This window comes from Papio anubis, chromosome 5, assembly GCF_008728515.1.
Source record: "Papio anubis isolate 15944 chromosome 5, Panubis1.0, whole genome shotgun sequence".
Classification (NCBI taxonomy): Eukaryota; Metazoa; Chordata; class Mammalia; order Primates; family Cercopithecidae; genus Papio; species Papio anubis.
This window is the reverse complement of record NC_044980.1, coordinates 68,694,097-68,711,137: the sequence shown is the minus strand read 5'-3', so window position 1 is coordinate 68,711,137 and position 17,041 is coordinate 68,694,097. Positions and strand designations below refer to the sequence as shown.

Below are 17,041 nucleotides of genomic sequence, written 5' to 3'. Positions count from 1 at the left end.
ACGGTCTACAGTATTAATAATCTGCAGTACGTATGTTTCATCGAGGTGCAGCTATTCTTAATTCAGTGGTGTCATATCCAGCCTTAAATCTGCCATGAAAATGAGCTCAGTCATGTTTACTTATAGTATCTTAGATCTGATCAAGTAAACTGTCACTCCTAAGTATTTAAGCTAAATGTTTAATATTTTAATGTATAACATTTTAAATCTCTTTTAACTAAGAATTTTAATACCCTTTTAAGTACAAAATTTATAATTTTGTCTTTTCTTAAGTAGCCAAGTATCTTGGACTATTTTGGTAAGTAGTTATCTAGTCATGGTTTCTCATTTTAAAAATTCCTAATTTTCCAGTTTAAGAAAGGCCTCAACTAAGCTCATTGCAGCAAATGTAAATATAGGCCTATCTAGAGAAGTAATTTTGTTTTTTTTAAATCCATATATTGGCCGGGCGTGGTGGCTCAAGCCTGTAATCCCAGCACTTTGGGAGGCCGAGACGGGCGGATCACGAGGTCAGGAGATCGAGACCATCCTGGCTAACACGGTGAAACCCCGTCTCTACTAAAAAATACGAAAAACTAGCCGGGCGAGGTGGCGGGCGCCTGTAGTCCCAGCTACTCGGGAGGCTGAGGCAGGAGAATGGCGTGAACCCAGGAGGCGGAGCTTGCAGTGAGCAGAGATCTGGCCACTGCACTCCAGCCTGGGCGACAGAGCAAGACTCCGTCTTAAAAAAATAAATAAATAAATAAATAAATAAATAAATAAATCCATATATTGTTTGACATAGGAGTGGTTTGTGTAGTAGATTTGTCAGCATGGCATAGAAAAGCCCATAACTGGACTCCTTTGCCACCAATTTACTCAGGGGCCTGTTTTCCTCATTGGGCCTTAGATTTCTTCTCTGAGCAAAGGAGATAACATAAACCTTCCTTACCTGCTTCCTAGGGGCTTCTTGTGGGATGCAGTAAAACATCTGAAAGCACTTTAAAAGACAAAATGCACTTTAATGTGTAAGATGACAGTCATGATATAATTATTATAGTTTTAATTCAAGTCAACCTCTCAAGATTTTGTAAATCATTAACATGATTTCAATCCAATGAATAACTTCTCTGTGCTTGTGATGCCCCTATTTTAAAACATCAACAAACATTTATTATTTAAATCATGCATATTGTGGATAGGAGTAAGTTTAGGCAAATTGCTTTCTGTCTGAAGTGGTTGTGGTTTGTGGTTCGTATTTAATTTAGAAACTGAGAATCATGGAATCTATTCAAGGCTGAATAGTTTATCTTGGTAATACCTAGGTGAGTACTTGATTTTTCCAATAAATGGTCTTTTATTTGAGTATCAATGTTGAAAACAAACTCACCACCTTCAATGATAGAATAGTCTGTTTCAGTTCTAAGTATTAGCAAGTTGTATGTCGCAAATTGAGAAATTTAATTGTTTACTTGGGAGATATATGAGTTTCACAAGTAAAGTGACAAATTCCTATTAGAACTTCTTACATTAAATTACAAGAAACCTGTTTCTTGTAACCTGCTTAAAAAGATTTTGAATTGATTTAGGAGTGTTTCCCACCTTAATAAATTTACCATCTTAAAATTTAAATTGAAATACAACTGTGTCTGCTAAAGTCCAATATCCCTAAGAGGATTTGAAGAAAATATCTTCTGCTAATTATACAACATGATTTGTTTTGCTCCTGTTATTTTAAAAACAATGGATGAGAAAGATGATAAGAATAGTAAAACATGCATTAGCAATAATGTTGGTAGAGCTACCAAAGACAAAAAAGTTCAGTATAATTCAGTGGATCTGCTTTGTGATATTTAGGTTTTATGACATTTTAATGACACCTTTTTTTTTTTAATTCTCATAAGAAAAAAATTACTTCTGGCCCTCTTCTGTTAAAACAGTTGTTTTTTATAGGCCGGGTGTGGTGGCAGACACCTGTAATCCCAGACTTTGGGAGGCCGAGGCGGGTGGATCACAAGGTCAAGAGATCGAGACCATCCTCCTGTCTAACACGGTGAAACACCGTCTCTACTAAAAATACAAAAAATTAGCCGGACGTGGTGGTGGGCGCCTGTAGTCCCAGCTACTCAGGAGGCTGAGGCAGGAGAATGGCATGAACCCACGAGGCAGGGTTACAGTGAGCCGAGATCCCGCCAGTGCACTCTAGCCTGGGTGACAGAGCAAGACTCCATCTCAAAAAAAAAAGTTCTTTATAATGCAGTTTTTAATAATGCAAAGTTCCTAATGCACCTGTCTTGTTAGAGCAAAATAAATATTTGGTTTTTTATTTGTACGTATTCTTTGCTGTCTGTAATTTGCAATGCCTCTCATGTTGTACAGTATCTTAAATCTTCCAAATTAGAGGTTTTTATGAAGAAGTTAGAACATGACAAGAAGTCCTAAAAATTATATCTGCCAATTTTAAAAGCAATTTTAGGCACAGTAAAAAAAATACTTCACAACTGAAAAATTTATTCCAGCTAAAATGAGATGAATTATTAAACTTAAGAGTTGTCTGATAAACAGGAACTGCATAAATCAGCCTGTATTAGCAAGAGTTGGTCACCTGCCTCTCTTCCCTGACCTTCACACTCTTTCTACATCTCCTAATGTTTCTATGTCTCGTAATGTTTCTACGTCTTGTAATGTTTGCCACCATCTAAAGGTGGACACTCAGAATCTCTACCAAAACATGTTAAAACTCAGTGTGTGTTTTGTTTTCAAATTAGCAGTGTTTTATATTGAATTAGTCCCTTTCATCAGAGGAGTTCAAACGATCTAGGTAGGCACTATAATCATTGTTAAACTTCTTAAATAAGGTAACTAATACTCTACAAATTTTCTATACAGGTAGTCTAAGGAAAGGACTTATGCAGAGGCCCAAACTTCTGGATGGAAAGAGAACTGCGTAGAAACCATTTAAACATAGGACTTACATAATGCGCTCTGTTCAGATGTTCTGAAACAGCTCATTGACTGAATTTCTAAACCCTCACCACACTGTTTGGTACCACACAGATACAGTCTTAAGCAGAAACTAACGAAATTATAATACTGGAGAGAAAACATCTAATATTGGAAGAAACCCTTTGTACTAGCCTCTGGAATTTGACATTATTGGCTCCTGAGGTCAAGATTAAGGTTCAGTTTTGAGGGAAGGTTACTGATTGGGGTGTCACTACAAATCAGTTAGGTGCACAAATATGCCATTGATTTATGATTTATATAATTTATCTGCAAGAACCCATTTTTTTTACAATGTAAAAAGTGAAGATTTTAGTTTTATTGATTTATTTTTGTTTTCTGACAACTCAAGGACAAAAATAAATTGTTAGGATAGACGCAATACATGAAAATTAGGGAGTATAGTGATATCAGAAAGTGATTCTAAAGATGGATTCCAGGTCATTTCGGCCATTTATCAGGATATTTATATGAACTAATACAAAGGAACCTAGATCTCTGGGCTCACTGTGATCATATTTTTGTGAGAGTTGTGATAGCAATATACTCTACTTAGTTAAGGTCCCAGCTGAGTACATAATTTATTTTCATCTTTTATATAAGAGCGAATGATCCATTCGCTTTCGCATGTGGAAGGAAGTCTGAAGTTTTTAGTGGTTAATGCTGACAAACTGTATTAACTGAACATTGTATCTAATATACTATAAACAAACATCTAAATTTTTGTTAGGACCAAACTTTAGCCAGTATGTGTTTTCCTTGTTTGGAAGATAATAGTAGTCCTAACCTGGAAGAATTTGAATGGAATTAATTTGTGACTTACAGGGATAGACTCCACGAATAATAAAAAGGAAGAGTATGGTCCTGGTGTTCAAGGAAAAGAACATTCTGCTCATTTGGATCCTTCAGCTCCTCCGATGCCCTTACCGGTTGCATCACCACTGCTGCCATCCCCGCCAGCTGCAGTCGGAGGAGCCAGCGCGACTGCCGTTCCCTCTGCTGCTTCGATGACTTCTACCAGGGCTGCTTCCGCATCTTCTGCTCATGTTCCTGTTTCTGTTCTTGGTGCAGGATCTGCAGCTACTGCTGCATCAGAAGAAATGGTTAGTACAGTTTATAGAGGTCCCACCTTATGAAAAGGGCGGCCAGATGCAGTGGCTCAGGCCTGTAATCCCAGCACTTTGGGAGGCCGAGGAGGGCGGATCACAAGGTCAGGAGATCGAGACCATCCTGGCTAACACGGTGAAACCCCGTCTCTACTAAAAATATAATTAGCCGGGTGCAGTGGCAGGTGCCTGTAGTCCCAGCTACTCGGGAGGCTGAAGCAGGAGAGTGGCATGAACCCTGTAGGCAGAGCTTGTGGTGGGCCAAGATCGCACCACTGCACTCCAGCCTGGGCAACAGAGCGAGAATCCGTCTCAAAAAAAAAAAAAAACACTTGTTTGTAAATTTAATATTTTGAACTCATAAAATATTTTCCTATGGAGGAAAAAAAAATCTGTGTGGTATTTAGGCAAAGTCACTGAAAATATTTAATACACAAAGTGACTAGAACATTACATTGTAATGAAAATACCTGAAAGTGCTGTCATAGTAGTGATAATTAAGACAAATAACTTTTTTATATTTTTCAAAAATTATGTAGGAAAAGTAGATTTAATTTGAGAAAGAGTTGATGACAGACTTTACGTTTGAAGAACACTAGTGGGTGTTTTCAAAGGTCTGGGAGGTTAATGCATGTTTAATTTTATATTTTCTATTCAGCGAACAGCTTTCCTTTTTTCTAAATGCAGATATATCACTAACACTGCTCTGTAGTAACTCCATCTTGATCGAGTTTTAATTTGTAATTTGGAATTGGAATGGAGATAGGAACAGTGTTTCCTAGAATCAGTCAGCTACTATTAGAGAAGTGCCAAGAGGATAGTGTTAAATGGGGATGGAAGATTTGTGTGAGAACTTGCCTGAAGTGAAATTGATCAAGCTGTTAATATGGTAAGAGGCCGGGCATGTTGGCTCACACCTGTAATCCCAGTACTTTGAGAGGCTAAGGTGAAAGGTTTGCTTGAGGCCAGAAGTTTGAGACCAGACTGGGCAATATAGCGAGACCTCATCTTTACAAAAAGGTAGAAAATTAGGCATGGTGCTGTGCACTTGTACTCCCAGCTGCTCAGGAGGCTGAGGCAAGAGGATCGCTTGAGCCCAAGAGTTCAAGGTTACTATGAGTTATGACTGCACCACTGCACTCCAGCCTGGGCAACGAGCGAGACCCTGTCTCTAAAAATTTTTTTTTTAACTGGAGTTTCAGATGAAGCACATTGTGGCTGTAACTCCTTAGCCTCTTGTTGTTAAACTTGTATTCTACAAACCATGTTTCTCAAGAAAGGGCAGAGTACAGATGCAAGCCAAGCTTATCAGACTCACGTGTGCAGAGCTAGCAGAGATCAGTTATTTATGTACGTGTGTGTGTGTGTATGTATGTATGTATTTATTTTTAAAAAGCCAGGCACGGTGGCTCACGCCTGTAATCCCAACACTTTGGGAGGCCGAGGAGGGTGGATCACGAGGTCAGGAGTTCAAGACCAGCCTTCCCAAGATGATGAAATCCTGTCTCTACTAAAAATACAAAAAATTAGACAGGCATGGTGGTGGGCGCCTATAATCCCAGCTACTTGGGCGGCTGAGACATAGAATTGCTTGAGCCAGGGAGGCAGAGGTTGCAGTGAGCCAAGATCATGCCACTACACTCCAGCCTGGGCGACAGAGCGAGACTGTCTCAAAAAACAGAACAAAACACTGTTAACTTCTCTCCCGCTGTGGTGTGGGTCTGGCATAAAGGCATGTATAGTTTTACAGAGCTCCTGAGATGATTCTGATTTGCTTGTCTTCCTCTTCTCCCCAACTCCTAACCACTTACATAAGAGGCAAGAAGAGGGAGAGTAAGTTTTAGGTCTTAAAGTTCCCTTGGCTGGCCATTAGAAGGAGCCATTGCTCTGGACGGCTGTCTGTAGCTAAAGGAGGTATTGAGACAGACAAGTAGTCACCTTTAGTATTCTACCAGATTTGAATTTTTACCTTTCGAGAGCTACTAACTTTGGCAGAGAATACATTGAGATCAGTTATTTACCAAATATTGACACAAAGAGGTTGAAGAATAGCACATGGCTAAGAGAAATTTGTGTGGGGGAGCTTTGACTTAGAAATAAGACACTGGCTGAGCGTAGTGGCTCACGCCTGCAATCCCAGCACCCTGGGAGGCGGAGGTATGTGGATCATGAGATCAGGAGATCGAGGCCATCCTGGCCAACATGGTGAAACCCTGTCGCTACAAAAATACAAAAAAATTAGCCGGGCTTGGTAGCCTGTGCCTGTAATCGGGAGACTGAGGTGGAAGAATCACTTGAACCCTGGAGGCAGAGGTTGCAGTGAGCCGAGATCATGCCACTGCACTCCAGCCTGGGTGATGGAGCAAGACTCAGTCTCAAAAAAAAAAAATAAAACACTAAAATTCAAATCTGACATATTTTTCAGATGTGTTTGTTTTCCATGATTACACATTTTGAAGTGTGATCCTGCACAGATGACCTCATTTAAACATTCATTCACTGTGTTTGTGTTCTGGTTTCTCATTCATCTTGCATATGCAGTTAACACATGCAGAGCTAGATTTTTCAAAATTCTCTTCCTAAAATGTGACTTCACGGGTACATCTGCATTTATATGTAAACCTGAATATGTATGGGAAGAACTGAGTGAATGAGTTTGCTTAGCACCCTTTTTGTTGCTAACTTTTTGAATAATCTGGTCAGGAGATAGTGTTGAAGTCATTGAAACCTGAAAACCATAATATTCTGTAGACAGCCCTTCCCCATCTGCCCCACCCCACTATATCCACTTCTTCAAAAACAGGTACACACTCCATTTCAGTCATATAAGTTAGTGGCCTTTAGGGCCAGGGAGAAAAAGGGAATCACAATTAAATCTCTAAGTATAATCTTAGTTTTCTTCCTTCCTTATGTAATTAAAATACTCAGATTCACCTCAAATATGTGTTTTTCTTTTTAAAAGAAACTTAATAACAAAAGTAGGAATAAATCCAGTAAGTAGTTGACTAACTTACTGTGAAACCGTCGTCACTGGGAATAGGAAAAGAAGAGAGAGATTTGCAATCCTGGCTTGGTTGTCTTTCTTTTCATTTTAATGACAGAGGCTTCCTATGAACATTCAAAATTTGTTTCAATTTTTCTTGGCATTTCCAGTAGCTAAAAAGAGCTAGGTGTAGAAAGTACAGAGAATTGGCAAACAAATAACTGGAGAAAGGAAGATTACGACGCTAATAAAGTAATATCTTCATATTTAAAATGATTTTCTTTAATGCAGACATCCTCAGTATGTTAAAGACAATATCAGAATTTCATGGTGGAAACCATTTTTTAAAAAAGGCTAGACAGTTATACAAGCAAGCATATTGCAGTTCATAAAGTTGAACAGTAGATGGCATTTTATTCTTTTTCTAACTCCAATTGGAATAATTGAGGGGAAATATTTTTCCTTGAATTTTAAAGCTGTTTGGTAAAGACCTTTAGTAAAGTTTCTCTTCTAACTTTCCTCTTCATTCGAATAGAAAGTGAAAGGGTGTCATTAGGGAGTTAGTACTGCTTTCTCCATTTTATCAATGAAGAAATTGAGACTTAGAGAGTATGCAGCTTCCCTAGGGACACAATTAGTAACTGAGTTGGAATTCAGACTTTGACAATCTGATTTAGACCTCTTAGTCTTAAGCAATAATCTATACTGTCTCTTTGTCAAATATTAAGGTGTAAATACTGTTTTAATGTCATTTCCTTTTTTTTTTTTTTTTTTTTTTTTTTGAGACGGAGCCTCACTCTGTTACCCAGGCTGGAGTGCAGTGGCGCGATCTTGGCTCACTGCAAGCTCCGCCTCCTGGGTTCCTGCCGTTCTCCTGGCTCAGCCTCCGGAGTAGCTGGCACTACAGGCGCCCACCACCACACCCGGCTAATTGTTTGTATTTTTAGTAGATACGGGGTTTCACCGTGTTAGCCAAGATGGTCTCGATCTCCTGACCTCGTGATCTGCCCGCCTCAGCCTCCCAAAGTACTGGCATTACAGGCGTGAGTCACTGCGCCTAGCCTGTCATTTTCTTTTTTTCTTACTCCTTTCAATTTTGTTGCTTATGTTGATGTGGCTTAAAATGCTAGAATTTTTATTTTTATAGCATTTTTTAAAGTCGGCTGATAAATTTAATGAACTCCAACATGATTGGTACCAGTAAGCGGTCATTTAATTTGCAGAGAATGATACATATCTAATACATTATTGTATCTTAAAACATAAATATGTATTAATTTACTAGTTTTTAATGTGGAACCAGATTGAATGTGGGGGTCAAAGATTGTAATTTTCATCTTTTTTTAATATAAACTACACCCAATATATTTTCTGTGATCTCCAGTTACAGTTTCTGTAAAGCATGAACCTAACAAAACTTCCCGAACAATCTGATTATAGAATCCTTCTAGGTTTTTCTTTCCTCCCCCTGATTTAGTAGCAACTTTTTTCTAATAATTTATCTTTTTGAATTATTTCTAAAATGTTCTTATACATTTTCAAAACTCTTTTTTATCAATTTACACAATTTTTAATACCTTAAATAAACATTAACAAGTACAAATGGCAAACCATCTGAAAACAAGCAGCCGACAGTAAACATGCATTTAAGACAACTTCTGTTTAATTCAAATGAGCGCATAGAGATTTCTTTTAGAAGTCATTTTATTTACAGGAGTATATATTTTCAAATTATTGAAGGCATTCTAAAGCAATTCTGAGCTGAGTTGAATGAAATTTATCATCTATGAGCAATTTTCCCACTAATTTTCTTTAGTCCCGATTTCTCTAGTCTTTCATTCACACCTGAAGCTCCAGGAGAGAATCACGGCTACTGAGAGGACACCCCTCAAGTGTGATTGGGCAGGAGGAAAGTTACAAACTCAGTTGTACTTCATTTTCCACATTTTGGCAAAGAATATTCCTGCCAGCAATTAGTTTTGTATTTTAAAATAGCATTTAAGCATCTTTAGGAGTTTGTAAAATATTTTGTGTCCCTTATTGTAATAAGTAATAAGATAAAGTTCCCCTCAGGCCAGAAGCATGAATTTAGTCCACAAAAACATATTTGTAAATATTTTTAAATCTGAGATTTTTAGTTTATCAAATTCATAAGATCCATAGAAGTTTATGGTTTAAAAAGCCAAATCATTTTTACAAGAACTATAGTGAGAAACAGTCTTCTAAATCCCTCTCCCTAACTCTGTCAGCTATTTCTTCTGTTTCCATTTTTTCCTAAATAGTATGTCTATATCATTATTTCTACATTTCTTAATTTCAAACATCTGTTAACTTATTACAGATAAAAAGGACTTGGCCTCCTTATGCCACCTTATTCCTTCTCTCTCTCTTTACTTTCCTCATCCTCCCTGTATGTAAATATTTAGTTATAGATATTCCAATTTCAGATTAAATCATTTATGATGACTAATATAGCTAAGCCATGAATGTATACTATAACTACATTTCCTTTCTGGTATAATGTTTTGTTTTAGAATTAATTGCTTCATTTTTATCTTCGGTTTTCTCTCCAACTGTAGTGAATTATTTCCAAACTCTCCAGGGATTACGGAACCCTACTGAATGCTCTTTTCCGTAGGGTCTTCCAAAAACATCAATACTCCGTCGTTTTAATTATCCCCGAGACATCTCTCCTGAAGCCCACTCTCTTCCCATTTCAATGTATAGCTGTGACTATGTGTAGCTAGGTGCAGAATCTAGCTACACACAGAATATGGAGAATCACAGATGAACTATAATAATCGGGAAAACATTGATACTTAATAAATGCCTTTGGAAAAACTGTTTAGAGAAAAAATGAATTTAGATTAATACTTCACACTGAAATTTCAAATGTTTTAATAAGTTAAGCCAAAATAAGTAAATGTTGTGAGAGTATAACTACCTCAGCTGTCCAAAGCTGACTTTGGTTTCATCATGGAAGCAAGAGGAAATTAATGACAGGATTAACCACAACTTAAAAAAATGGATGTGCATTGAAGATTAAGACAAATAAATGAAATGAGGAAATTGTTTACACTTTTAGATAAGTATCTATAATTATTTTTTTTTTTTTTTTTTTTTTTGAGACGGAGTCTCGCTCTGTCGCCCAGGCTGGAGTGCAATGGCCCGATCTCGGCTCACTACAAGCTCCGCCCCCCGGGTTCCCGCCATTCTCCGGCCTCAGCCTCCCGAGTAGCTGGGACTACAGGCGCCCGCCACCTCACCCGGCTAGTTTTTGTATTTTTTAGTAGAGACGGGGTTTCACCGTGTTAGCCAGGATGGTCTCGATCTCCTGACCTCGTGATCCGCCCGTCTCGGCCTCCCAAAGTGCTGGGATTACAGGCTTGAGCCACCGCGCCCGGCCTAGATAAGTATCTATAATTATTAAATGAGTTTACTATTCATCAGGAACTATTTTTAAAAATTTAAATATTAATATCCTTTCAATTCTTAGCAAATAAGATGGATAGTTGACAAAATGGAATACAAATATGAAACATTAATAAGGAACCACAAATTGAATAGTAGATTTCACCTCAGACTTAAACGAGCAGGTGTGTAATTGATTGACAGTGCAAAAATAGTCCACTTATGTATTATTCTTGCTGTAAATATTTTTCTGGAGTATCATCCAGCAGTAAGCAACAAAAGCTATAAAAGCTGATAATACTTTTTGATATGATCGTTCCATTGTTTGCAATATATTATACAAAAGTAACTAAAAAGAGGATTTTTCTTTTGCAAAATGTGCTAAATGTAATAGAAAAAGAAAGATAAAGTAGTTCGTTGGCATAAAAACCATCTCATTAAGAACTATAGCAGGTCTCTGTATTACCTCATGAAAAAAATATATTGATAAAATGAGAAGGAAAAAAGGCAGAACACAGAAGCATATGTGTAATGATAATATTAATTATGCTTAAGGATGAAAAAGTCCATAAAACAGATTAATGGTTGCCGGGGCTTAAGGATGGTTGGGGAAGGAATAGAGAGATGGGTATGACTGTCAAGGGTGGCCCGAGGGAGATCTTCGTGGTGATGAGTGTTCTGTATCTTGATTGAGTGATAGTTAATGGGAACTTAGGTGATAAAATGACAGAGATCTATATACAGGCATTATGTCATGTTGAGCTTCCTGGTTTTGACTTTGTTATATTCTGATTATGTCAGATGTAACCATGGCAGGAAACTGGGTGAAGAGCACACAGTACTTTTCAATATGATCCCTGTGTCTTCCTGTAAATCTATCATTATTTCAAAATAAAAAGTTGGTGTTTTAAGTTTCTAAAATCTTATAAAATTGTTGGCATACTCAGGTTAAAGGGATATTTTGGGGTGTTCGGTTTTGTGCTTTGCATTTTGTCTTGTGATTTTGTTTGATTTTTTCCATGTTAAAGTTGGTTGAACGTACAATTATTTTAAGTGCCTGTGTATTTTCTTCGTAATTTATGGAATCAAATTAATAGAAGTTTTGCTGTGGATTTTCTGCCACCTCATTACTTCTTTTATTTTTTTTTTTTCTTCTTAGTATGTGCCAAGAGTTGTAACCTCTGCACAACAGAAAGCAGGAAGAACTATTACAGCCCGGATCACAGGAAGATGTGATTTTGCTTCAAAAAATAGAATTAGCAGCGGTTTAGCTATAATGGGAGTTTCTCCTCCCATGAGCTCAGTTGTTGTGGAAAAACATCATCCAGTCACAGTGGTGAGTCCACATTTGATGACCTTTTGTCAAAAAGTCTTTTTCCTGAGAGTTCACAGACTAGTAAACACTTACATAACATGTTGAGAAGATAAGAATTTACGATGACTGGTACTTGTTCTGCCTTTTCCTGATTCAGTTTTTTTGTTTGTTTGTTTTTATACTTGTATTTCTCCAACCTGCTATAAATCTACCTTTCTGCTGTTGGGAAATTAATTTCAGAAACATCGTTTCTTCCAAACTGTAAAAATTATAAAATACTAAAAGTAATCCAGTGTGTTTGTGGTCAAAAGAGTAAAATATGTAAAGGATTTATTATCCATTTAAAAAGAGACAAAAATTGTTCACTCACTGGTTCAAACAATTCTCCTGCCTCAGCCTCCCGAGTGGGTGGGATTACAGGTGGCCGCCACCACAGCCATCTAATTTCAGGGATTGATTTTAAAAGAGAATGCCCACTCTTTCCTTGCCTAACGCAGCCATGGCTCGTGGTCCCAAGAAGCATCTGAAGCGGGTAGCAGCTCCAAAGTATTGGATGCTGGATAAATTGAGTGGTGTATTTGCTCCTCGTCCATCCACCGGTCCCCACAAGTTGAGAGAGTGTCTCCCCCTCATCATTTTCCTAAGGAACAGACTTAAGTATGCCCTGACAGGAGATGAAGTAAAAAAGATTTGCATGCAGCGGTTCATTAAGATCGATGGCAAGGTCCGAACTGATATAACCCAGCCTGCTGGATTCATGGATGTCATCAGCATTGACAAGACGGGAGAGAATTTCTGTCTGATCTGACACCAAGGGTCGCTTTGCTGTACATCGTATTACACCCGTACAAGTTATGCAGAGTGAGAAAGATCTTTGTGGGCACAAAAGGAATCCCTCATCTGGTGACTCATGATGCCTGCACCATCCGCTACCCCGATCCGCTCATCAAGGTGAATGATACCATTCAGATTGATTTGGAGGCTGGCAAGATTACTGATTTCGTCAAGTTCGACACTGGTAACTTGTGTATGGTGACTGGAGGTGCTAACCTGGGAAGAATTGGTGTGACCACCAACAGAGAGAGGCACACTGGATCTTTTGACGTTGTTCACATGAAAGATGCCAATGGTTGGCCGGGCGCGGTGGCTCAAGCCTGTAATCCCAGCACTTTGGGAGGCCGAGGCGGGCGGATCACGAGGTCAGGAGATCGAGACCATCCTGGCTAACATGGTGAAACCCCGTCTCTACTAAAAATACAAAAAACTAGCCGGGCGTGGTGGCGGGTGCCTGTAGTCCCAGCTACTCGGAGGCTGAGGCAGGAGAATGGCCTGAACCTGGGAGGCGGAGCTTGCAGTGAGCCGAGATCGCGCCACTGCACTCCAGCCTGGGTGACACAGCGCGAGACTCCGTCTCAAAAAAAAAAAAAAAAAAAAAAAAAAAAAAAGAAAGAAAGATGCCAATGGCAACAGCTTTGCCACTCGACTTTCCAACATTTTTGTTATTGGCAAGGGCAACAAACCATGGATTTCTCTTCCCCGAGGAAAGGGTATCCGCCTCACCATTGCTGAAGAGAGAGACAAAAGACTGGCGGCCAAACAGAGCAGTGGGTGAAATGGGTCCCTGGGTGACATGTCAGACCTTTGTATGTAATTAAAAATATTGTGGCAGGGAAAAAAAAAAAAGAGAATGCCCTCTATGAATTCTCAGCATTGGACAACATTCCTGTATACTTACTAAGTATTAGCAAAAACAAAAGTACGTGGAATGATTTTAAATCCTTTTTTCCTGAGTACTAGCTGGTCACTAGATGATTAAATGAAGACAAGCTGGATTGATTTGAACTGAACTTCAGGTGAAGTGGGACCTTAGCGAGGTGGAATGCTGGAGATAGAAGCACCAAGTCCAGAGAGACACATGGAGATGACGGAGGATTTATTTTAGGATTATCTTAGGTTTCATGTTTCATAAGTTGGACAGACTCTGAAAGTTCATAGAAGACTTTTCTATATATTTTTGAATATGGAAGACAAGTTACCAAAAATGAGAAGAAATGAATGCATTTCTGTTTTTTCAGATGTAGAAAATGTATAGAGATGGTGAGAGACTGTCCATTTGTGAGGTAAAGAAGGCGTAAAGAGAGCACATATGTGTTTATTTTTTATTAGACAACCTTTTGTAATAATAAGAATTCATATTTTACAGAAGACAAATCAAAGAACTAAACATTTAGAACCCTTGTTTTTGATACTTATCTCCCATGCTGCCCTCCCTTTATTCAGTACGTGCATTTCTTCCCCACTAACTGCATATGAATCGGATAGCCATCAGCTTCCTGGATTATGTGACAGACACAGTGGCAGTCATCTGTACTGTATTTCTTTTTACCCTGGCAGTCAAGATCTAAATCTACCAGAAATGGTTTTTACTAAAAAACCAAGGATGCGATTTGTGACACCGTAGCCTCTTCTGCTGGACAATTGCATGCTTCTAGGGCCACTTCGTTCTCTGTCATATTTTGTGTTTCAGTGGCTTCTTTATTTCTGCAGTTCCTCTTGCCCATCCTCCCCAAAGAGAAAGCCTTTTTGGTAGGCTCAGATTAGGTGACTGGCAACTAAAATTTCCTATCTGTTGCAAGAGTATCTCTTATTTATAATGGTTATCCAGTTATTTATATACAAAGAAACATTTTTATAAGATACTTTAAGAAAAGAGGTTATTTTTCTTTTTCTTTAAAAAGGAGTTCTGTTCTTTTTAAAACAGAATCTGACAGGATCTTGTGTTTTTAAGAGGTGTCATTCTTTTTTTTAAGCAAAAACTACAGCTTGGAGTTTTTTAAATACATAGTGAATGTTTTGACCAAATATATACAGTTTTACTTAAAGTATTTTAACGATGAGTTTTCTAAGTGGAAGATCCTAATAGAAATTGGCATGTCCTAGTCAGTGGCGTGGACTAATAACTTACCTTGATAACAAATCCCACTGCTGGCTACTAAGAAGCTTTATCGGGTTTAACAGGGAAAAGCCTTGTACTGATACATATTGTTCGTATGTTTACATGTAATGTGTACTTGTGTACATAGTGTGTACTTACATGTATTACATGCATATTATATGTGTGGACTGAGTCGCGTGTGTCCTGACTTTAATGATTCAGTGCTCATGTCTGAGGTGTTCCTTTGAGCTCTGAGGTGATGTGCATAAAACTTTTAGTCTGCTCCCAGGTGAACCAGGTTAAATATGAGGGCTCTGGTTTAAAGAAAGGACCAGACTGCATCCTGAGGGCTTCCCTCTGCCCCTGGGATTGGTTTCCACAGTCCAGTAGAGAGAAGGAAGTTGGATCGAATGAGGGGAGGGCTCAAGGCTGACCCCTCTTCCAATTACCACAGTTTCTGTCTGTATACAAAGCCTCTGTACACATTACAAGATTCCACTTGGCCCTGTTGGAGGAATGGCTCCCATGGCTTTCTTAATGATCTTTGTGGATATAGCTCTGATATTACATTGTGGGTGTTGAACATGTCAGTCAGGCTGGGTAGGAGTTCCTTACAGAGAAGGGCCTTGTCTAATTTAACAGCTGCTTCACTCCCTCATTGCTTCTCCTACTGGATCTTAACAGATGTTTGTTGGGTTAAATTATAGATGATAGATGATGAAATGATACATAGTATACATAATTTTGTAGTATTACTAAAGCAGATTTTTGTCTTTTCAGCAAACCATTCCTCAAGCAACTGCAGCAAAATATCCCCGGACCATTCATCCTGAAAGTAGTACCTCAGCTTCCAGATCACTTGGAACCAGATCAGCTCACACCCCGTCTCTCACAAGCGTTCAGTCCATAAAAGTGGTTGACTAAAGTGAATATGTCCATAGTGGGGTCTTTTAATCCCTCTGGTCTTACCAAGGGTTAGAAGTCTTTTGTTTTTAACTTTTTCATATTGTTAGAACATCATGGATACATCACGTTCATCTGTTCAAAATTAACAAGAGACTTTTTCAAACTCTACCATGCTTTGTAACTATATGTAGAAATTATTTTAATGTTATTTTTTATTTAAGCAATTAAGTAAAACTTTTTTAAATTTAAAAAAAACTGGACTTTATTTTTTTAATATGTTTAGCCTGTTGCTGATTACATCATCAAAGTATATAAATTTATTTTCACTATTTATAAAACACTAAATTATTTCCAATATTACACAGCTGTAATTCACTCAAAGTGTTGAGAGGGAACCTTACTAAAAACAAAGTATTAGAACTAGTAGAAACTAGGATATTTTTATTTTTTTTAAAAAAAGTTAAAGACCAAGTATAAATGATTTTTTTTTTTTTTTTTTTTTTTAAATTTTTTTGAGACAGAGTCTTGCTCTGTCGCCCAGGTTGGAGTGCAGTGGTGTGACCTCGGCTCACTGCCTCCTCCTCCCCTGTTCAAGCGATTCTCCTGCCCCCGCCTCCCGAGTATCTGGGATTCCAAGTGCCAGCCACCAAGCCTGGCTAATTTTTGTATCTTTTTTAGTAGAGACGAGGTTTCATCATGTTGGCCGGGCTGGTCCCGAATTCCTGACCTCAAGTGATCCGCCCGCCTTAGCCTCCCAAAGTGCTGGATTACAGGCGTGAGCCACCACTCCCGGCCCCAGGTTTTTTGTGGCTTTAGCGTGTTAGTCTTCATTTTTCCAGGACTCTAACAGTTGAAAAGAGACGGAAATGGCAACATCTATGCATCATTTTTTAATGCCAAAAGGGAAAACATTTGTAATACTAGCACTAGAGTTACAGAAGTGTCAGAAATTTCTTGTTAGAATGATCCTGTTTCTGGTTTTCTTTCTCACCTTATTTGAAACTCTGCAGCACTGAACCTACCTTGTTCTCCCTGAGCATCTAAACACTGTTCTGTGGTGGTGTGGCCCTGTGCAACTCAGCAAACCTAGGCCTGGGCAGAAATTTTTCAATGGCTGTCCAGTACAAAGAAACCATCTGGGCAGAACTGATTTTGGTGAACAAGACTTGGCTTCTAATGGTTTTATTGCTGACTGATTGTGTGGACCAGACAATTTAAATGAATCTCTGGATCCTCATCTGTGAAATAAGCGTAAAATCTACCTACTATTTCACAAGTACTTATGGAATACATAAAAATAAACAGGTTCTAAAGAGTCTGTCTAGGACCTCAATTTCCATCTCTTTAACTGAGTGGATGGACTTAATCATCTGAAGCCTCTTCTAATTGGAATATAAGTTCTC

General features: G+C 38.4%; 1 protein-coding gene and 1 pseudogene across 6 annotated transcripts in view; both read left to right on the top strand.

Annotated features, from left to right (window-relative positions):
• POC5 (POC5 centriolar protein) overlaps positions 1–15,893 on the top strand; it is a 38,074-nt gene extending 22,181 nt beyond the window's left edge. For 4 of the 5 annotated variants that reach the window (XM_009208635.1, XM_003899830.4, XM_017959659.3 and 1 more), the window contains 3 exons: positions 3,808–4,085; positions 11,642–11,818; positions 15,513–15,893. In XM_009208635.1, coding sequence (XP_009206899.1) covers positions 3,808–4,085; positions 11,642–11,818; positions 15,513–15,656 — 599 coding nt within the window. In that variant the 3' untranslated portion in view covers positions 15,657–15,893. The remainder of the gene's footprint in view (positions 1–3,807; positions 4,086–11,641; positions 11,819–15,512) is intronic. The other variant, XM_003899831.5, reaches the window with a different exon arrangement.
• Positions 11,825–13,409, top strand: LOC101008141 (annotated as a pseudogene). The gene is made up of 2 exons (XR_004183950.1): positions 11,825–12,926; positions 13,339–13,409. The product of XR_004183950.1 is annotated as a 40S ribosomal protein S4 pseudogene (transcript).
• Positions 15,894–17,041: the final 1,148 nt, after the last annotated feature.